At 38.1% G+C, this 23,022-nt stretch overlaps 1 protein-coding gene across 3 annotated transcripts in view; it reads right to left on the reverse strand.

Annotated features, from left to right (window-relative positions):
* Window positions 1-213: 213 nt before the first annotated feature.
* Window positions 214-23,022, reverse strand: part of rgs7a (regulator of G protein signaling 7a) — a 54,325-nt gene continuing 31,516 nt past the window's right edge. The window contains exons 4-18 of one of the 3 annotated variants that reach the window (XM_023289763.3): window positions 20,928-20,978; window positions 13,125-13,231; window positions 12,043-12,094; window positions 10,984-11,048; window positions 10,555-10,631; window positions 10,274-10,355; window positions 9,217-9,291; window positions 8,971-9,069; window positions 8,037-8,098; window positions 7,466-7,576; window positions 5,644-5,769; window positions 2,693-2,879; window positions 2,316-2,405; window positions 1,352-1,388; window positions 214-1,057 (exon numbers count right to left, since the gene is read on the reverse strand). In XM_023289763.3, coding sequence (XP_023145531.1) covers window positions 1,368-1,388; window positions 2,316-2,405; window positions 2,693-2,879; window positions 5,644-5,769; window positions 7,466-7,576; window positions 8,037-8,098; window positions 8,971-9,069; window positions 9,217-9,291; window positions 10,274-10,355; window positions 10,555-10,631; window positions 10,984-11,048; window positions 12,043-12,094; window positions 13,125-13,231; window positions 20,928-20,978 — 1,205 coding nt within the window. In that variant the 3' untranslated portion in view covers window positions 214-1,057; window positions 1,352-1,367. Of the gene's footprint in view, window positions 1,063-1,351; window positions 1,389-2,315; window positions 2,406-2,692; window positions 2,880-5,643; window positions 5,770-7,465; window positions 7,577-8,036; window positions 8,099-8,970; window positions 9,070-9,216; window positions 9,292-10,273; window positions 10,356-10,554; window positions 10,632-10,983; window positions 11,049-12,042; window positions 12,095-13,124; window positions 13,232-20,927; window positions 20,983-23,022 lie in introns of all 3 variants that reach the window. The other 2 variants (XM_023289762.3, XM_055018360.1) reach the window with 2 other exon arrangements.

A 23,022-nucleotide genomic window follows, 5' to 3' on the forward strand; every position in this document is an offset into this window, starting at 1 on the left:
TTTGTCTGTTGGGTACAGTGATGCATTTTGCTCATGTGTGCTGAGCAGTTGCTGGTTGTTGACTGGAATCCATAGTAAATAATTTATCGCCCTCTAGTGGAAGAAAGCAAAAATGCATGATTTAATAATTCTTAGATTCTTGTGGATCGTATGCTACACTTCTTGCTATAATTGCCAAAGTTTAAAATAAAAAAATCCAAGCCCAGGCCATAGTAACAGATAAAGGGCCAACTTTAATAATACAAGTAAGTAAAAGTGTCTTTAAATATGGTATAAAAATAAATGCAGGAGAGAATAACAAAGAATTATGTTCTGCGTAAGACAGGAGACAGCATTTCTGTAAATTTGAATGTGACTTTACAGGTGCAATGAAAACCATATGTGCTAATTATTGTAGTGCAATAAAATAATGCAAAGCAAAGTAAATGCACAATAAATAATCATAATCATAATATATATATGTATATATACTGTATATTGTATATTCATTCTGCACAACACTTCCCGTAGCGTGACAAAGTATCTGTGACCTCAGATCATGTAAAGCGATGACATTGGTTAGGTTTATCAGTTTAAGCTGTCATTTTATATTTTTTTCTACGTGTTTTTTTCTTCTTTTTTTTTCCTTTTTTCTCTCTGACATCATTTGTTGCAGCTGGAAGTGAGAGAGGGGGCTCCGGTCCAGCTGTTACGATGGAAAGAACTGGAGCGAGAACTGGATTCGACTTTTCTTCAGTGACAATTTTTCATCTCGACAGTCTGTCAGTGTCCTCACAAGTCCAGCAGTGCCTCCTTTTCTGAGAATACTGGAAATATATCAGGTACCGAAAGAGGAGAGAGAAGAAGGAACATCCTCTCCATGGACATGCAACATCCTGTGGACAACAGACGAACAGACGGCTTGGCTCATCATCCGGCCGAGCCAAGAGCAGATGACAGACAATGATGATGAAGAGATGAAATGGTCTCCCTCCTCCATGTCCCAGAGAGAGAGATGGCATTGATTTTAGCATGATGGCACAAGACTGGTCAATCTCTTGGATGCCAGTAGTTTCCCCTGCGCTGGGAGAAGAGAACGGAGGGCAGAACAGACAGGTGGAAAGGAGAATTAGGTAAATATTTAACTGGGAGATGGGGAGAATAAATATAATCATTTTCTGCTTTAATAATAATGCAATAAACCGCAGATATGTTGCTAGAACTGCACGCACTATTAAAATCTAACATAACATTCCCTTTAGAATGCAAATATATTTAATGCTAGAAAGAGTGGCTATTGCAATAGTTAGAGGCGTCATTGACAACTACCAAATGAAAAGTTTAGTAGGCATGATTTCATATTGGACGTTACCTGGGAGCGAGAGCCTTCAGAACAAGTTCTTACTTTTCTGTGGGGACGAAAAACGAAACATTAATGAAAAAAAATGACCATGCAGAGGATTCAGAAAGCCATATGTAAAATATAATATGTAGAGAACAACAGTTAGCAGGATTAGAAATGCAACAGGTGTACCTTCAGTGTAACCTGCCTCAAAAACAGAACAGGAAAAGAGTACTTTGTCACAATTATAAAGCTATAAAACCTATATCAACACACTTCCAGTTTACTGCTTTTGCATCATATTTCATCACAAAGACAACAAACTTAACACATTGCAGAAAATGATGTGGATTTAACAGTTTCTTATTTAAAAAAAACAATCTAGATATAATATTAAAATCTTAGAATGAGGGGTGAGTAGGAGGCATTAGATGGAAGAGGTTTTAAGTGCATAAATACACCTGTGTAATTCTGAATTATTCGTCATGTTTTGACAGCACTTGTTTTTTCTGCTATTCATAATAGTTTCTACAAACGCGACAGGAGTCCTGATCAGCTACTCCATCAATCAAACCTGAAACAGACTCATTTGTGAGTCATCTTAACACTTTCTGCAACTGATTGCTGTCGCTGAAATGCAGATTTCATTTATTTCCCTGGTTTGCACCTTTAGGCAACTCTACCTCTTACATTGCTGTATACATTGCTGTATTTATGATTTTAATATTAATTTCAGATGCACTACAGCTTTGTGAACCACATATACTTCAACTTGCATTAGAACGACTCTGGTCTAAATGCAAACGACTAAATGTAATTTCAATGTGTTGCTTGTAGTTCCAAAACCACCGTAAAAAAAAACATTCAACACAGACTAGCTTCTGTGCAACAGCATTAAGCACCATCTACATTGATTTTTCTACATCTTGTCTTCTTTTCAAACAAAGGCATTTGTCATTTTTATGTTTTCCGTAAGGCTTTGTGTTTTTTTTACCTTCTTCTTGGCCTGTAATAATTCCTGGTAGGCACTGGAACGGATGAATCGGCTGTAAGAGTCACTCTTCATCAACTTGTAGATGTGTTCCTGTTGCAGAAGCACATAATGTCAGAATAATGTATAAAAATGTCCGACACAGGTGAAACACTGTGCTGAATAGAAATGAGGAAATGCAATATCTCACTGCTCCCCGAGACAAAGATGTGATTCATGAACTGCCATGAGCGAATGTGTTAACGTGGATGCAGCGTTAAGACCAGCAGCAATATTTCAGTGGAAAGCTCAGTTATTCTTATCTGTAGTGTTGAACTGTTCAACAGAAATGGCCTGTGGATATGATTGAATGTATAATTTGCTTTTGAACAGTCACTTACCTGTGCATCCTCGAAGGCGTAGCGTCCAGGATCTTTAACATTCTGGGTGGTTTTGTCGTAGCTCTTGGAGTCCACGTTGATGGCACTGGGCGCTCCGGGGGCCAGAAACTCCTGCCAGATCTCCTGAACTCGAGTTGGAACTTCTCTGATAGGACGCTTCTTCAGTTCCTGCACCGCTAGCCAGAACCTACAAACCAAAGGTAACAGAATGATTGATGCCTGTTAATACAGTAGCTTTGTTCCAAAACATAGAATTATCATTGTTAATAGTAACATATAGGAAGCAGATAACGGCATCATGGTTTTCAGTGATAAACAAGTCCACATAGATCCATAATGATACCAGTTTTGGACACTGCCCATTGACAACTGGTCCATATCCTGAATGCTCATCTCTGTGTGTCAAAGATGCATATTTAGATGTGTTTTTTCAGTGAAAATTAGACGTATCTTTCCACTCTTGCCTGAGTTCCTATGGCTTTGCTCGAACACTGTAAAACTACTCCAAGACTACCCACTGGCAAGTTGTATTATTGGAGTAATTCAGCCAAACATGTTCAACCAGATATGGAAAGCTGAAGCTGACTGGATTGGTTCCTCAGGCTTGTTATGTAAAATATCGCAGAAGTCTCATTCTGTGTTTTTGAGACTGTCATTAGCAAACAACAATTTCAAGGTGAAAATGCTCAGTCACTGCTTATTTTGCTCATGATATGTCCTCCAGCGTAGAAAAACACCATCTGGACATGTTAACAAGTTTTTAAAAATTGATTTTACCCCGGAGGAGGTATTTAAAATATTCAACAGTTTTTCATTTGTCAAAGTCTGCAGTCAAACTAGTCAGAAATGACATGTTTTTGTATTTGATCTGACATGAAAGTCAGATCAAATAAGAGTGCACTGGGTTTTAAAATAATAGTCAGCTGAGAAAGTCTTTTAATATGTAACTGTTTGTTGAAGAAAATTATCAGTAATAATAACTGTAAAATTCCTTTTGAAGTTGCACATGTTACACTGAGGATTTTGCTCCATTACCTTGTCATCACTGAGGAGACACAAATTAACACATGGTAAGAAATGTAACACAGTAACTGCATCCAGTAAGATCTCACTGTTTACTCAGGGACACCTCAGCAGAGGTGGATGGAAAGTGTAATTTTAAAAATTCCTGGCTGATAGAGGTTAATATAGCCCCGAATGCCAGAATTCCTCTTGCTAAAGTATTGCAAACCATAATTCAGAGTTCAAATGTTGCTGAACTGACTAAGAATACACTCTCATTAAACTGCCCCCTTTATCAGCTTTGGGTGGAAACAATGCAGGCGTGTACCATGAGAGGGAGCAGAGGAGCCATGCTGCACAACGATACTCTGTTCACATTTAGTTGTTTCTATGCATGTTTGATGCTCTGCAGCATTCCTGTAACCATGAATATATTGAATAACATAACATTACTCTACAAGGTGCTACAGCAGTGCATATTTCAAAAAGCAGCATCCACCTGCTAACGCTGCTTTGATTACCACTACTAATATTAATGTTTAATATTACTCCAGGTTATGTCTTATACATGGGAAGAATAAATTTTATATATATATATATATATATATATATATATATATATATATATATATATATATATATATATATATATATATATATATATATATATATATATATATATATATATATATATATATATATATAGTCAATAAAGACCCATTTAAATGAGATAACACTGATCATGTTTTTCATCATAAGAGAAGCACAGATTGCTGATTTACCCAGACTTACCATATGGACGTGTATAGTGTGATTCCTGTAATATATGCACTGCATGTTTCTGTGATTATTTCATATAGTCTAATGTGAACGGTTCATTTGCAAGTGTGTGTAGGGGGAGAACGTGTGAATTAAATCCTCCACAGTCGCTCCAGTGTGCGTGTCTGTATTAATCACATCATTGCAGCAAATATATGTACATAGAGTCACATTTTGTGGACCCATGTCTGAGCAAAAAGCTACTTGTACAAAGGGTAAAAGCATATATATTTTTAGGTTGAAATGTGTTTTATGGTTGAGATTAGAATCTACAAAACGGGAAACTATAAGGGTTGGCATAATGCGTTTGGCAATTATGATTAAAGGTACTGATCATGATCTTACCTGAAAATTGGTTTTTACTGAGTTGCAGTTAGAGAGCAGATTAATATATTACATATTAAATTTAGGATCATCTCATAAAATATGATGTATTGCATTAGACTCCCTGTCTAACTCCCTGTTGCCTTATTCAGTAACAGTTCAAATCAGCTCTATCTGGACCAACTAAACCATTAAAATGCTGCATACATATTAATGGACCAAAGACAAGAACTAAATAATATACTAAATCTCACATTTTGACATTCTAAATGGACCATTCTGCATATTAAGTACTTTTAGTTCTGAAACTTTAAATAGATTCTGATGATAATAATTTTTCACTATGATTTCAGGACTTTTAGTTAAAATGTAGAATTTTTACACTGCTGCATTGGCCCGTATTATCTTGGTATTATTTCCACCACCATTGGCAGGTCTTTAAATATGCAAATTAGCATAACATGGCACTGTATCTAAGCTATTGTCAGTTATGATTATTTATGATGCTATAAATGATTCGTTGACATCACTGTGGCGTAAACACGACAGTAAAACTGTCCTATATTTGTGATTATAATCAACTGTGAAACAAAATGCTATTCTATCCTGGTGGAAGTCAAACTCTCTAATCATGCATGTGACGACGTTTCATATTTATGTCCATATTTCAGTCAAATATAGATCGAGGCTTTAAGATTAGGTTAAGCGTCTAATGAATTCAATTAGGCAATGCAACATTGTCATAAATAATGAATAGTGTGGGTGTGTGTGCATGTTGATCCAATCAAGTGTAGTATATCATGTACCTGAGATTCTCTGAGCTGAACTCAGACTCCAGGAACTTGAGGAACTGCTCTCTTCCCACAGGATCTTTGAGAACCTCATCGATACCGAAAGCCCACCTCTTTACCCTCTGCTGGCCTGGCTCCTTACTGGGAGATGACACACAACAATACAACATTGGGACAAAACTCTGAAAAGTTATTGAAAAGCACGTGTCAGGAGATGGATTCAAGAAAACTTCCATCTCACCGAATATCCCTTGGCGCACATCATTAAGAAATGGAAAGAACGTGCACGTGTCAATCTGCATAGACCAGATTGTCCTCAATAACTGAGTGATTGTGCAAAAAGAGACAAGTAGGGAGGCCACCAAGACACCTGTGACTCCTTGGAAGGAGTTACAAACTTCAAGAGCTGAGATGACATACAAGTGTTGCCCGGAGTCTTCATCGCTTAAAACTTTATCGGAGATGAGGAAAACAATGTTGAAAAAAGATCATTTTAAATCTCAACTGGAGTTCACCAGAAAGCATTTGGGAGATTATGAAGTCACCTGGAAGAAAGCTATTTGGTCTGATGGGCCCAAAACAGACCAGCAGACTTGATGCTGTGTTTGGCAGACACCAATCACTGTACATTATCTCAAACATACCATGCTCACCGTGAAGCATGGTGGTGGCAGCATCATGATGTGGGGGTGCTTCTCTGCAGCAGGCCCTGGAAGGCTTGTGAAGGCAGAGGGTTAAATGAAGGCAGCAAAGTGCAGGTGAATCCTGAAGGACAACATGATGCAGTCTGCAAAAGAACTGCAACTTGGGAGTAGATTTGTTTTTCAGCAAGGCAATTACCTGAAGCGTAGAGCCAAAGTTGCACAGAAATGGTTTAAAAACAACAAGGTGAATGTTTTGGAGTGGCTGAGTCACAGCCCAGACTTCAATTCAATTGAGAATTTGTGGCTGGACTTGAAAAGGGCTGATTACTCATGATCCCAGTGCAACCTGACAGTTTTGCAAAGAAGAATGGGGTAAAAAAATAAAAATAAATTGCAGTGTTGTACAAGACCAGTTAAGACCTATCAACACACGCTTAAAGCTGTAATTGCAGCAAGGGGGCATCTACTGAATACTGACTTGAATGGGATGAATACTGATTAAATCACTTGTTTTATGTTTAATGTGAAGGAAAAATTACTCACTTTCTCATGACTGAGGTGGTTCTAGTTTATGACAGCCTAAATGCTGAGTCATCCCAAATGGTCACCCTTGACTCATGGTTCTCCTAGATAGAGGATACAAACTTGGGTATGCTCTCTCTGTCCCCTAATATGACCCTGAGACAGACAGATGCCTGGTAAACATAACATAGGGATAACAGACCAACTATCTGGCCGACGATGTCAGAACAACAAGGTTATATTGAGTATAACATCAACATGGCATGCCTTCCAAACGGTATAAGTACCCAAGACCAGAGAGACTCCTCAGAACTGATGCTGCCAGTGCTCACGTCACTGTGTTACTCGCTGTATCATTTCTCCTGAATTCAGTAAACCTTATTCTCAACATAAGCCATCTGAGTCTCCAGAGTGTCCCTGAGTTTGCCTCCTGATTCCTCTTTTCAGACATCGCAGCATTCCCTAACATTTAATATTTTTAAATAGTTGAGGTTACTTTGTAGAAATCTTTTTCACTTTGACCTGAAACACTGTTTATTTTTTGTAAGTTTTTTTTGTCAAAAAGGGAAATTAAATTGACCATGGTTTAATGTTGAAAATCAATTAAAGGGGAAAACTTAATAGGCACCATAAATGTCTCTACTGCTCTTCCTCTAGTGACATGTACCCACCTGGCTTCGAGCTCCCAGAGTGTGGTGTCATCTGAGATCCAGGGGTTGGATGGGTCTGGAGGCGTGAGGAAGGGGTCGTATTCAACATACTGCTCCGTGTAGCCAAGCAAACTGTTGGGTAAGTGAAACAACAGACAGCACATGAAATTCTTCACCCTGTATCACTGGTGAAAAGTCTACTGAAGTCTACTATAGTCATGTCTAGTGAATCTGTGCTCCATACCTTTCTATGAATGATTAAGAATGGGTTGTTTATCTGGAAGATTTAACTGACAAAAGGAGAGGTGAAACCCTCTTAAGAGCAAATACTTTAAATTGAAATGAAGTGTAGAGCCTGACATGAGGGAGTGAATGAACTTCTCTTTTCTGTGAAACAAATGACAAATAGACACTTGGTGCCACATTCAGTATCTGGCATCATCAACGCTGACGACAAGTGAAGGCACTGTCGAGGCCCGAACACTCCTCAAGGTCATCTGAGTTCTTTATTCCATGCCACGTTAGGCCGTTTAAAGGCTCAATAAACAGATCAATGGCTAAACTGAATAAAGACACAAAGGACATCACTCACCTCTCTGCCACTTTGGACATTTTCAGTCGATGCCTGTCTAATTGCAATTGCCAAAAGGTGATCTGAAACCATAGCAAGGAACAATTAGCGTACTATAGTCTTGGAATTTAAAACAAAGTGTCAGTTTGCAAACATATTTCCATGCCATCTGCAGTATTTCAATTATTTTGCACTTTAAATTCTACTATATTTACTTTATCAGGTTTAGTGATGCAAGGTCAATATATAATTGCAGGACTTCTTTTAACATAGTTGACAGGTATCATAGTTGACATTTTTGCTGTTTTCAGGCCTAAAATCAACATGGCTGCCTATAACCAAACACCACATGGCATTTTTACAGAAAGATTCTTGTAAATATTATATATATAACTGAGTAAAATTGATGTTGAAAGTTATTTATAAAGATATTGTAGTGAACCTGTTGACATGCCATAAATCCACACTATATTAAATAACTAAGAAAGACTGGTTATTTTCCATATAAAATGTGATATATTGCCAAAAAGGAAAAATCTGTCATGATTATCTCAACTTAATAAAAAGAACACAATCAAAACATTTTCTGAATCAGCTCATTTTATTATTGTTTAGCTAATTAGAAGGTGGTTGTTATTAAATTCAGACGGTTATTTAGTTGACATTTTAGTGATATCCAGTCATTTTTCATTGATTGTTTCCATAATAAATAATTATTGAATTTGTAAAAACATGATCATAACGAACACAAAAAAGATTAGTTTTTTCTACTTTTAATAAAAGTGTATGCAAGATGTATCCCATGGACTTCAAAATCCCTCAATTATATATTAAAAGGGGACCTAATACGATTACTTGAATACCAAAAATGACAACTAGCCCTCCAGTTTGAGAGTTAGCATTGAATTAGTAAAGATCCTGTTGTTATTTCTAGAGCGCCACCTGCGGGTCTAACCTGTTCTTGCAGTTCTTCTTCCGTGGGCTGCTTGGCCTCTGGAGCGGGGGTGTGGGTTGGGCTGTGGGTACGGATGTCATTCTGCAGCCCATACACGGACTAAGACAACAAAAAAACACACACAAAAAAACTGAATTATTAATAGTAGTAGCAGTGTGGACAAACACAACACAGAACAATAGCCATGTCTTCTGCTCAAATCTGTTTAACAATCCTAAGGTGTAACGGATGGAAGCTTTACTATACCTTTCTAGTTTTGTGAGGGTTTTTCATTCTGGAGGACTTCTTTATGTCAACTTCTGTTGTATTCACACATCCAGGCTGTGAGAAAAGTGGGGAGCAAAATAATGAGGAAATTCTTGTTATCCTGGAGTATATTTCATAGCATTGTACATACTTTACACTATACTCTTGGATGATGCCACAATGGATGAAGGGGCAGTGATGACCCGGATATATGAGTGTCAGTTAATCCCATCTACTACGCTTAGCTGCGGTGTGAAGTGATTCTAAGAAGTCTCTGGGACAATGTGTCAGATGCTGGTTAATTAAACAGGGAATGCGCCAGCTCTAGCAAAACAAGTAAACCAGCGGGAAATTCTTAGTGTGCAAATACTGGCTGATTGAACAAGTGGTCTAATCTAGGCCTCTCCCAAAAGAACAGAGCTAAGTAGCTTGACGGCGTCACTGTGAAATTTAAATTAATATTGATTATGTTGCTCCAAGGACGCATAAATTGAACTTGTTATTTTCCAATTAACCGTGGAGCAGTGGCTTTTGGAGAAATACAGCAGAGGCGACCCTTTAACCTCAGGGGGGAACTAAATGCTAATGCTAAGCAAGTGTGTAGAAACAAGGTAAAGAGCAGCACTGAAGCTGATATGTTGTGACAGTTATTGATGTGGCATTTCATGTGTATGGCAAAGGCAAATACACAGCAGTGGATCTTCAGTGGGTTCACTTCTTTGCACCATTTAAATGTTACAGGAATCACGTATATCTCATATAGAAATTGGCTCACCTGTTAAGTGCTCGTAACGGCATAAAATACAAACAAGACTGACACTTCTCTGCCTCATGTTAAATGTGTAGAATAGATTAAAATTACTCCTGCAGTGCAAAGGTTTTACAATGTCGATCTAATTATTTTTTTGACCTGAGGGGTGGAGCAGAGTGTGATCAGTATTAAATCTTTTTTTTCAGTTTTATTTATGTTTGCAGGAATAATTAAGGCGACGCTGATAATATCAACAGGGATACCAGTTATCGCAGAGGTGATTATGACACCAGTAATTTCACTCACCACTGGTCTGTGCACGTCCCAGAATGCTCTTTCCTGACTGTCAAGAATTTTCCTCTCAATTTTGTCTCTTTTCTTGTCCACCCTGGAAGAAAAAAGCAGCTCAGATCTGTTCTGACAGAGCAAGTAGCTTAATCCAAGCCATATATGATACATTTACTCCATCATACCTGTAATTAAAGTGAAGCTGCAGTAAACCACAAACTTTAATTATGTCAAAATGAGGGCGTAAGAAGACTCATTCCTCATGGCTCAATGCATGTGTGTTTCTTATAGACACCTACTTTGCTTGTGCTTCTGCTTGCATAAAAATGAACTCCCATTTCCTGGCGAAAGCTCTCTGTAGCCTTGCTAAGCTCTCCTGTAAGTAAAACAAAGAGCAAACAGGAAAAGAAAGGTTTTGAGGGATCTGGGTTGATTATGTTTTGTGCACATGCTGTGTACAGTGCACGGCTGGATACCATCTTTATTGATCCCTGCCCACATACAAAAGAAAGAAAAAAAAACAAAAAACACCGGAATAATTAACCCAGTGATTCATTTAATAGCTTTGGTGAAAAAAATGTTACAAATTATGCAGTGACACACAGAAAAGCAAATGTTCTCATTGTCCGTATGAACAAAAAGGCAAGCGAGAAAGCCTGAGAGCAATGCCAGCAGAGGAGCAGATATTTGAAGAGGAGAGTGCTGACACTAAAACACCTTTCACTCACCGCTTCGTAGTCTGCAAGCTCCAGACGCGCTTTATTTTGCATTGTTCTTTTGCAGAGGTAAACAGCTGGGAGAGACAGACAGACAGATTGGTAATTAAAGGAGAACAGGATCTCTGCTTCTTTTTAACAGCCTTAAGTGGCCCTGCGTTTATTCATTTAATCCTCTCAACTGCACATTTAAACTGGCCTGCAAATCACAAAGGTCATTTACTGTGCATGGTGTGTGTGCATCTGTTGCTGTGTGCGATTGTGTGTGTTGTGTGTGTGTGTGTGTGCACGCGTCTGACTTTTGATGCCTTCCTGAAACTACCATCACCCCTTCATCTCTTTGTTAACTGACCATAATGCAGGTGCTTCATTATGCCATTAGAGTGTTTTCATTACGGGGCATCATTCACGTGAATCAGTTGCTGCATCTCAAAACACTCTGACGTCCCCATAACGCTCGCAGGATTATTCCCACAGCAAGCATTAGGCCTTTTCCTCTTCAACAACTCAAACAACAAATGAAAGACCTGCAAGGGTGCGGCTATTCACCAAACCATTTCGGGCATTATGAAAGCTTTATCTCCACTCTGCTTGGCTGTAACAATGAAAAGCTCATCCCTGTATCACCACTAAAAATATTCAGCCAACTGTGCACAACAGGTGCACGCATACAAACACATGCCTGTTTTCCTGCACAGTAATCACCCTGCATCAGGCAGACAGTATGACTGAGACAGACACTATTGACTGAAGCTGCAAAGCACTGACAATATGAATATATGAAGTATAACTTATTGCACGCCTATTGCAGTATAACTGATTGTAATTGTGGGCCAAGCATTGGAGTAGAACTGAAATGTGATGTTTGGGTTTCCATCCATCATCCAGACTCTGCAGTTGCATCACTTGTGTTTCATCTTTTGAACCTCCTGCAATATCAGCATTAATAAAACGTCTATTGGTCAAATATGATTTCTGCGCTACACAAAGAGTCGGCATTATTAGCCTCTTCAATACACACCGCGCAATGCACAAGGAACGAGTTTGACTACAACAGAGCAGTTCTCTCACCATAGTCTGTGTTTTCTGGTTCCCAGCAGTTTGATGGCCAAAAGTATGGAGTCTGAAGGGGAAAAAAATAGGTAATTAAAAAAACAAAACTGCAAGACACTTCCCATCTTTGGCAGAATACGAGTAACCACATGGCGTTTTGGATCAATGTGTGCGCTGCCACGCGAGGTGGGCATGCAGTCACAGTGCTGCATCTGTCACAATAAAACATTTTGTTCTGTAATGGGCTTGGCATTATGTCCAAAGCACATAAGCTCCTTTCAGAGGGTGCTTAGAGCAGACACTAGCGTGATTCTTGACCCTCCTTGGGCATTGTATGGACTGGCTTCTGATGCGGAGCGATTACACATAAAAAGCAAAGTGAAGCCGGCTACTAACACAAACAGCCTCAGGCATTGATTTACTCTGGTTAGTTCTTTGCAGCACACATGGGGGAACTCACTAGGTGGAAAATCAGTAAAACTGTCAGTCCCGCTATTTACATTCAGAGTGATGTGCTTTTTTTTCCTTTTTCTTTGTGAACCACTCGCAATTATGTACAGCAACCGACAATTAACTTTGTTTATTTTAAACAGCTTGGAATGTTTCTCAGATATTTTATATAAGAGTAAAAATATAGCGTATTTCAAACCTACCAAATGTAGTTTTTCTCTATAAAAACACAAAATACGTAGAACAATTTAGTGTAATTATGCCACATGACTCTGAAACTGGTTAATGCATACATGATTTTTTTTTAATATATGTAATGACATAACACATGTTAAGGGATAATGGCACAGGGACAGCCTTAATATGGGTGAGACTGAGTTAGATTACATAAGATATGACTGACACCTTATGACCTGAATTAAAACGTGGATGAAAAGCTTGAATGCAGAGTCTACGAATAAAAGTTTACAACTTTGTGTTTTATTGGATTTGGTCGACTGAAATTCTTGGACTGAAGCACAACAGTTCAGGTCTTTTCAGGTCGTTTCTTGTTCTTAGATCTATTTAAATGTTACCTTAGATACCCAGAGGGTTGTAATAAAAAGCTTGGACTCAAATAAGATTTTGAGCATGACAATTATGAGTCTTACCTGAAACCTATAGAAAGTGCCATCATCTTTGAGAGTGAGGACGTGGTCTGAGATGGGGAAGAAGTAACCATGTGCAGCCATCAGAGTTCCTAGGTGAAGAGCCTCCACTGCAAGAAAACACAGACAAAAAGACAATTTACAGCTTCATATTCCCTCGGTTTTTCTAAGCAACATTGCACACCAGCACCTGTAATGTTGTTATTATGCATACAGAACATTCACGCTCATATCAGCCTGTTTTCTGAGTGTGTTAAAATAAAGTGCTGTGGCAGGAAGATTGTGTTCCCAAACAGCTCAGAAAGTTTCACAGAACTGTTGAGGAGGAGATGTTATAGGTATAAGAAGACTGAGAAATAGTGGGAACTCATTCATCAAACTTTTTTTCTGTATTTTAGAATGTAGAATTGAGGCTGTTGCACTGGTATATGTGCATCTATCATTGCTCACTTAAAAACACAAACTTTATCAATGTCTGTACAGCCGCTGAATTATAAACTTTAATGTAATTATTCTCTAAAATACAACAAACAAAATAAACACAAACATTTAAAGGACATACATTATAAATTTATTCACTGCGGGATTAATAAAGGCTCAGCATATCTTGTGTTTTCACTATATGTTACTTTCCTAATAATTTGGCCATTTTCATAATGAACAAAATATGCTTGTTTTCTTGATTTCAGAGAGTTAGATGATAAGATTGATATCTTAATAAAACAGATGACTGTTGGCCATCAATTAATGACAAAATCCATCAGCGCTTTGAAAGATCACTTACAGCTTCGGCACATTTTACATTTGCATAATCTGTTCAAAAACTTAAGTGTGAAAGTGACAATTCACCAGTTTACAAGGGTTTTGTGTCTGACTGTTCTAGGCCGTGCCCAGTAACTTCTTGTAGTTCTTCAGCTGGTTTCCTGGCCAATTTCTCAGAGAAAGAAATAGTATGACACATAACAGCCTATAAAATGTTAAATAGTTGTTTTTTTCCACTTTTGGGTTAAACAAACGACTAAACAAACAGTATATCGTGCTAATTTGAGGGTTTATAAGTGCTGGTGGGAGAGTTTAACATCGACAGGGCCGAGCTAATTGTTTCCTTCTGTCATTACGCACGGCGAAGCTATTCGGCTGCCTGCTGTGGCCTCATATTTAACAGACAGATACGAGCTCTTATCATCTCGTCACAAAACAAATAAGAACATTTTTTCAAAATGTCAAACATTTGCTTTAAGAATCAGGATGATAAGGCCCTTCCTTAATTTAAATTCTAATTGCCTCTCTTTACAAGCACTCTTAATCCGGATATAAAAAGATAAATCTGCTTTGATATCTCACATTTTCATTAAAAGGAGATTTTCTGATAACTTTGCAATCAATAGTTCCTCATCGCAGATCCTGGATCACCAAGCTGTTTGTTTTTTTTCTTTATTGTCCGACCAACTCAAGAACTTTGTTCACCATTCATCACCCGACACAAATTCATTCTTGACAAAATGACCAGAATGGACACAGGACCTGAATTAGGAGCTGCTGCTTTAATACACTGACACTGCTTTGGTTTCCACTCCAACCAAACAGCACAGCAGGAGGTCTCGCTGATTAGTCCACCTTCAGCCGGAGAGGCGGAACTCATCAGCCAAATCATCTGCTGTTGTGCTCAGTTGGAGTGAAAACCTGCTTCCCTCTGGCGCTCCACCGCACATGGCTCGCTGTCCCTGATTTTAGACCATCAGATAATGAAAACATGTAATCACCATCAAAAACGTGCCACTAGTTATTCCCTGCTGCTCTAAACCTGCGCGTCATCCATGGTGTCGACGTTGTTTCATTTAATTTATTGACAGCTCTCCGTTAATACCGCCATGTTTTGTTCATTGTGAACAGCGTAGGAAAAAAGGCTTAATTATATTCTGTTTCTAATTTGATCATGGAATCTTTTGTGTACAGCCCCGGGGAGGCTAACTCAAACTGACTTAACACACTAATAAGTAAAGAGATGCAAAGGTTGAAAGGCTTCACTTAGTCTAAATAGGCAGAGCTATGAATACTATAGAAGGAGCTTAGTGTATGTATGCATAAAATATGAACTCTCCACCACACACACACAGATCCACACACACTGGGTGTTTGTGTGTGAGATAAATATAGATCAGCTTTTCCTTTACCACTGAGGTGACAGTCACAGTCTTAAGAGGTCAGGATGCTCATGTGTATGCATGTGTGTGTGTGTGCGTTCCATTTAATAATAAATGATGACTCATAAGTTATTTAAACCTGTTTACTCATAAGCTTCCTCTTTACCCACTGTACCACATCTTAAAGCCACTCAATGTTATCCTTTATTTTGTCCCTAATTTTATCCCTATTTCTGTAACTTAAAGTTACATAGACATACTAGATTCATGTATATCTTTTGCATCTGTCCTCGAACAGCAAGAGAATTAAAGTAGTCAGACATTTCCAAGGAAAAACCAACTCATGCATATACGTCCTTAGTTATTCGTCATTTGTGAACATTACTTTTCTGGATTGTTATCTCAGACAGGATGAATGTCCACAAAGCATGGAAAACGACATCTGGGACATTGCCATTAGAGCTTAATGTCTTCTGTTCTTCAACTACAGACCTGATTGGTTCTCATTTTGTCAAAAAACTTCACGCAACAGTGAACACAGAAAATATAAGCAGCAAATTTTGATTTAGTATCCAACACAAAGATATACTATAGAAAGTACACAGTGTAATTAGCACAAAAGAGCACATTTGGAAAGGCAAAATCAGACTAATGTGATCAATGGTTTTTCAGGGGATAAATAGAAGATTAACCAAGATTTTTGTGGTTCCTCAAGACGGTGTTTGTTGTTTTTGTAAGTCTGCAAGTCTATAAAGATCAATTCCTAGTAGGAAGGGAGCTTCTTGGCTTCCATTTAGCATAACATAACATAAGCTTTATAGCTGACTAAACCTTGGACTGGAATTAGTCGAGTTGTCGAGAAAGGCCGGCCTCGGAGTCCAAGGGGAAAACACCCTTTGATTTCATCATATTACCAGTTATGTGCCAAAAACCCAGCAGTTTGGAGCCCTGCCAAGTGGAGTGTGGGAGTATTCTGCCAGCTGATCTTTATCTAAAGACAAGGAAGGAGATTCAGTACTGTGGCTATATTCTGAGTATTATTGTTCGCACGAGATGTTGAGGTGAAAATTATCTGTTTTAATCTCAAAAGTACGGGTTGTAAGTCGGTTTTGTTTAAATTACCGTCTAAGATCCAAAGAGGTAAAATTATCCAATATTTCAAATACAAAGCAAAGATTCAAGAGAAGTTCATGATATCAATACAAGTTTGCTTTTGTCCATTTATATTGTGACTCTTTAATGGAAATCAAGGTTGGATATCAGTACACAAAACAACCGTTTTTTTCTTTCTTTCTTCTGCTGAACAAGCACTCCAAGGAAATATTGCTGACTTTTGTACTATTACAACCTTGTCGGGTTTGTAACGCAGCTTTTATGTTAAGTAAATTACTACTTGTTGCATGACCAGCTTCAGTCAAGGAGGAGCAGATTGTGAATTCATACACAAAATATGTGCAACAAAGCTATTATGGGAGCTGATAAAAGAACAGTGATGTTGTAAAGAAGGAAGTTACATGCTTTTACCCATATACATGTCAGTGTAGCAGCATATGCAGGGAGTGATCTCAGGAGACTGAAATATATTATCTGCCGTGCTCCACTGAGTCTGACGGGGAGGAGGTTTAAAGAGCGTTGACAGAGAAAACCAGGGTCATTATACAGAACCGTATACATCCTCTCCCAGCCACATGTCCTCCCTCAGATATCATTTTACTATTCCCTGTTCCACTGAGCAGATTAGGTGCTCTTTCATATGCAATTCACACCCATGATAACATGCAAATACACGCTCGCTGACAGCTTGACTGATAGTCTGGCTGTTTGTTGACGTTCTGTTGTGGTCTGGTCAGTCTGGCTGTGGCATTTATCTAGTGTTGTTTAGTCATGTTAAATGTTTAGATTGTTGCTTTCTGACAACTAACTAGTGGCAAATTCATTTGTTATTATATTGTCATTTTATTTATGCAGTGCTCTATTAGTATGATGTAGAGCTACATTTTAGAGAGCTGACGTCTGTTTAAGCAGAAGACTTTAATGTGACTACTCACGATATCCCTTTAATGATTTATTCTCAGAAAGGTTAGAGGTCAGAAAAGCTGCAGACCACTGATATGGAGCTGATTATATCTGGCCAAATCAAACTGATAACACAGAAAGGCAAATTCATGCTAATACATATTGATAACATCATGATAAACTGACATAATTACTTCGGTTTTTCTCTTTTTCCTATGGGATGAATATGTTTTGAGATTTTCCCATCATAGTGTCAGCGATTTAAACAGGAAGCATAATGTTGGCTTCGACTCGGTCAGGCAGCTGTAGGCTATACCTGAAGTGCTCAAAAGCCATAAATATTCAACATTGCAGGGAACATCCTTTGCAGTCAACCACTGCCTGAAGTCTCTGACCTGTAGGGATCAGTAGACATTTTGTAACTTCACTGATATTCCACACGGCCTTAACTACAACCACCTTCGGTTGCTGCTTGATGTGGATTCTAGTCCTCAAAAAGTGGGTGATTTACATCTTCAGTTTGTAGATCAAGCCATTCAGATTTATTTCTTCTCAGCGTTTCCATTCCCTATGTGAACTGTCAGAATTGGGCTACCAAAACAACCAAAAAAATGTGGTAAATTGCAATTGTTTCCATGCTACACAACCCAACTAGCATTTGCAAAACAACAAATTATGGTCTGAGTTGTAACAAAAGTGTCACGATAAAGAGTTATAAGTGCACACCTTCTGCTAAAATATCCCAAAAGACAACTAAAACTTTTTTAAAAAGGCAAAAAATTATCTTTGTCAGCTATTAAAATGCAAAGATGAATGAAAATAGGATTGGGGGCTACAGAGTTCTCCAAATTCAAGTTCATCAGATCCACGTCAGGATCTGAGGCATTCGTTAAGCAAATAAAGTCTAAATCGCCAGTCAACTTTGACATAAGCTCACCTGCCTTTACATAATAAACTCACGGCTATCGTGCTGTGAGCCAAATTAATTGTGTTTCTCTTTGCTGTGTTGTTCAGCCCCGCCAGGAGTTGCTTTGTGTACACGTCACTTAGTTTTACGCAGCACTCTGCACTTTACCACCGCAGGGCAACCGGCAGCATGTTTTGTGTCCGTGCTGCAAAAAAAGTGCAGAAATAAAAGCATAAAAATACTCTTAAAGGACAAAGAACATCTGCTTGCTGACACATTTTTTTCAGACTGTGACAAAATTGCAGTTTTTGGCAAATAGATAAGGATAAATTATATTAGAGAGAATTATTAATACTGCAGGTGAATAAATAAATGTAAATTTGCTTGATGGAATGACATAAATGTTGTTGCCAGAGTTCACTAACAGCGCAACAGAAATTAGCATTTGAGTCCAGTTTAGCAGATTTAACTGACTTGACAGGCCTTGTTTGTTGTTTATTGTGTATGTATTAATTTATTTATTGAGACATCACAGATTCCCGTGATACCGATGCATAATTAATCACAATGCTCGTCTCAGACAGGAAGAAAAGTATAATCTCTTGGGCAAATTTAAATGTCAGAGACTGTGCTTTGCCTTGGCATAAGCAGAATGAAAAAAACCAGAAGCCAAAAAAAGAAAAAAGTACGGATACAGTCTGTTCACTTGGATCAGTCAAAAGATCTCAGATACTGCAGGTGATTCAGCGTACACATAAATATACGCCATACAAAGTCAGCGCCACAGCTGACAAACATAGGCAAAGACAGGTAGATCCATGCATACAAATGAAACAAGACACAAAGGAATTGTTAGTTGATGAGTCAGAATTATGAACTCGGTGTACAACTCTGAGGCACCCACTAGAGCAGACTGAAATGAACACCCACGCACATAAACACTCCAATAGCCAAGTACATACACTTACAGTCACCAGAAAACTCTCAAAAGCTGCTTTTCACACCAGCTAAACTTCTTTATCACCATCTTTAATCTTCGAAAGCACTTGGTTTTAACTTTCCACGTTCGTCACACTTCACCCTGCCCACTTTTGAGTCATTTTATGTGCAATGACGGGTTCGGCTCATAATTCGGCATCACCTTCAAGACCGTCTAGTTTTATGCTATCACAGTGGAGTAAAATAAAAATAATAAGACAGAAACGGGGAGAGAAGAAGAAGAAGAATTGCAGTGCTGTTGCTCAAGGACAGACAAAGACAGATCAAAGAAAAATGCAAAACTGTGGAATTTCTACATATAGTAGGCTAATGGTACATAGGCTCCAAAATGGCCTGTAGGTTTTTCTCTTTCATGTAGTGCAGACTAATCTAAATTTAGGTTGTACAACATCTGATCAGCCCCTCTTCTTACAATTAGCCCTGGAAATCACCAGTATCCCAGCCTGGCATACACTATAAAAAACTCTAACAATGTCTAAGTGCCAAAGCAAAGGGAGCTGGTCTTGCTTTAGTTTCTTAAATATGTTTCACTTCGTCAGATCTAACTAACTGGTGGGGATTTACAGGTATTTAACCTCCTGCATTGGGTCATGTGAGTCTGCCTGGCCATCATGTAAGTCACACACCTTGACCCATGTGAAGCTCACATGAAGAAACCTTTCAGATCAGAGGGGAAACATGTTTAAGAAACTCAAGCAAGTCCAGATGCCTGTGATTTAGCACGGATATATATATTTACTGTAGCATGACCTGGGTTATTAAGAAACCTCACAGACAACTGTAAGAAAGATATCTCTGAATTTAACCTTTAGGTTAGCATTAATTAACCCTCTGAACTCCAAGCAGCTTCTGGGCATTTGTACTCATTTTCCACTGCAATATAAAGTCTCGCACCTCTGTGGAAAAAGTACAACCATGGCTACAAGTAATGCCTTTTGTGCAGTATGGCACATGGATAATGCCATAAATTGCAAGAAAACTGAATTTGGATTTATTTAATTATTTGATTTACCAAAAAAATCTAATAAAAACCTGGAGTCAACATGTACAACATTTATCTAAGTGCTCACAGAATGGTGACTCTGCATGCTATACATATTTTACTGCTTACTTTACTTTTCAGTTGGCTTCCATGTTTGTCTTTTATCAACTCCGTATGAACGCAGCCTGCAGTTCAACCTATTTCAGCCATAAAGTTTCTTTTTCTTTTTTTTCTTTTTATTGTGACTGTTAGTCACAGCTGAGTCACTAATGGCACTTCTGTTGTGCTGTGAAGGGCTGATTTTTTTGTTTTTCAAATAATGTTTTTAGAGCAAATGGTTCAATTTTTGCATATTGATAAAATAAAGTGATCTTGATTAAAAATCACATGTTTAAGCTGAGATTTGGTTCATTTTCCCATAGGAGTGGCACATCACAGATGAATAGTTCAAAGGACTGTTGGAAAGTTGAAAATTAGATGATTTTTTCTGTTTTTACAGTTTCATTTGGCATTTTTAATAAAGATAACGTATTTTAAACCTGGTGGATTTTATTATAAGCATGCCACAGTTTAGCTGCTAGCCTTTTTTTTTTTAATTCAAACTTTGGCAAGAGTGTGACAAACTGCCTCTATGAGCTGTGCACCACATCTGCTGCTGCCGAACCAGCTGCTAACCCTGCTGACCCTGCTGTTAGCCAAATAAGCAAGTTTTCAAAACACCTACATCAAGATTGAACATTTTAAAATTCAGCTTTTACCTTGATCTTCAATGTCCAGATTCTTGATCATCCACTGTACAATATCCGAACCTGAAATAAGAGAAAGCACATGAATATGAATCACTGGTATAACATATCAGCTCACAGTGTGCTCAAACACATTTTTTTGCATATAGATGCAAATGAAAGGGAAAACAATGACACTCTTAATCCTCCCCCTTCCCTTCATCATTACAGTGCATACCATTTCCTCTCGCCTTGCACCATGTAGGTGGGTAATAGGCCATCCATTACCAAATATTCTTTTCTGACACCCTCTCCAAGCTGGCTCTCTTTGGCTGAAGTCCATTAATATATCAGAGAGGTAAAATGACATAATAAAGTGTACAGTAATAACACAATTCATCGTCAACTCAAAGCATGTAATAAGCCGTCACACATTGCAAGCTGTCAAAAAAATAAATGAATAAATAAATAAAAATGTGAACAGGTCAGAACATAAATTAGGAGGAGAGAAGAAAATGCATAAATCTAAACCTGAGCAGAACACAGGCAAGATATTACAGGCGTATTAGCTTTTTAAAAAAAAACAAACAGCTGAGGCAATCATCAAGAACTATTCTGAGTAAAGGCATAAGTCTAAAGATGATTCATATTTCCCTTTTGCCCTTTTTCTAGAAAGGGCATCAAACTTTTTATATGATGGATGTCATTTTGAATCTTCTCCATCTGAGAATGCAACTGAATCATTTTCACATCTCAGAAAAACATAACAGCATCCTCTGCCCCCTGGGCATTTTCACACCCCGGCACACCATGTGACTTTGGCACTTTGGCTAAATATATATTTTCCAAGCTATCATTACTGTCTGTCATAGTGACAGGTGAAGGTGTATTGAGGAGACGAAAGCCACAGAAGGCAGAAAAAAGGTGTGAAATGAGGGAATTCATGCAGTGAGACAGTCGAGCCCTGTGGCTGCCTTTCCATCTGTCTGCGATTGGTCTCTCCAGTTCTTTTTCACTGCACCCCCTTCCCTTTTCTTTGCGCCCCCATAACCAGATGAGATTTTCCATGGATTAACGTCATTAATACAACCCCCGTTTTCACATTATCAAAGTTGACCCACTTTCTTAGAGAGAGCTTAAATGAGATGTGTAAGGTAATCCTCTAACAAGGATGTTCTCCCAATTGATTAATATCATGACCATAGATTGGGTTATGCACTTGGGATTATGTGTGTGTGTGTGTGTGTGTGTGTGTGTGTGTGTGTGTTTGCGTGTGTGTGTATGCACCAAGTGAAGGCATGTGCTTGCATCAGAACGTGATAATAATTTAAACAGAATGTTAAGCAATAAGATTATTTATTATTAATGATCCCAATGATGGTGAATATTGGATAATTGCTGCAGCACATCGAAACAGGATACAGCAAAGGGCAGTAATGTAAAACATACCCTGCTGGCAACTGAGACTTGAGTAGAAACGATATATGAGTGTATAAAATGAATTACAGTTGGAACAATCACGTTAGTAGAAGCTGATAAGCTGTATTCTGCTCACACACACATACAAAAACACAGTAAAGTCAACATAAAGCTATAAGCAAAGGAGACTTATAGGACAACAAAAAACAGAAATGTGTGAAATTTTAGACATTTAGCCATTATAGCTCTATAGAAAAAACAAAACAACACAAAACAGAACATTCACCAACCTCTGACGTGTGAAATTTGTTCGAGCATCTACAGAAAACAACAGCCAAGCTGTTTCTAAGTTATGGATCTGTCATTTACTTTAAAGAATAAAGGACACGTAACATAGAATACCACAAAACACAATGTAACAACACACACATTCATTCCATACACCCTCATACAAAACCGTCATACTAAACATACACACAGGCATATCTACCTATGCTACAGATCTGAACAGTACAAGTATATGTTGTCCTCATGCAGTATATTGCTAAAACTATAATTAAAAAATGCAGCTTCATAGCAGTAAAAGAAAGAACAACAACTACATTCACAATAGTAAATATTTTAAAAAATTACACTGTGGGGATATGGACCATTTCTGTTAGCAATACAATCATCTTTATACAATTATGAATAATTGACAATAGAAGCA

This window comes from Amphiprion ocellaris, chromosome 16 (genome assembly GCF_022539595.1).
Source record: "Amphiprion ocellaris isolate individual 3 ecotype Okinawa chromosome 16, ASM2253959v1, whole genome shotgun sequence".
NCBI lineage: Eukaryota > Metazoa > Chordata > Actinopteri > Pomacentridae > Amphiprion > Amphiprion ocellaris.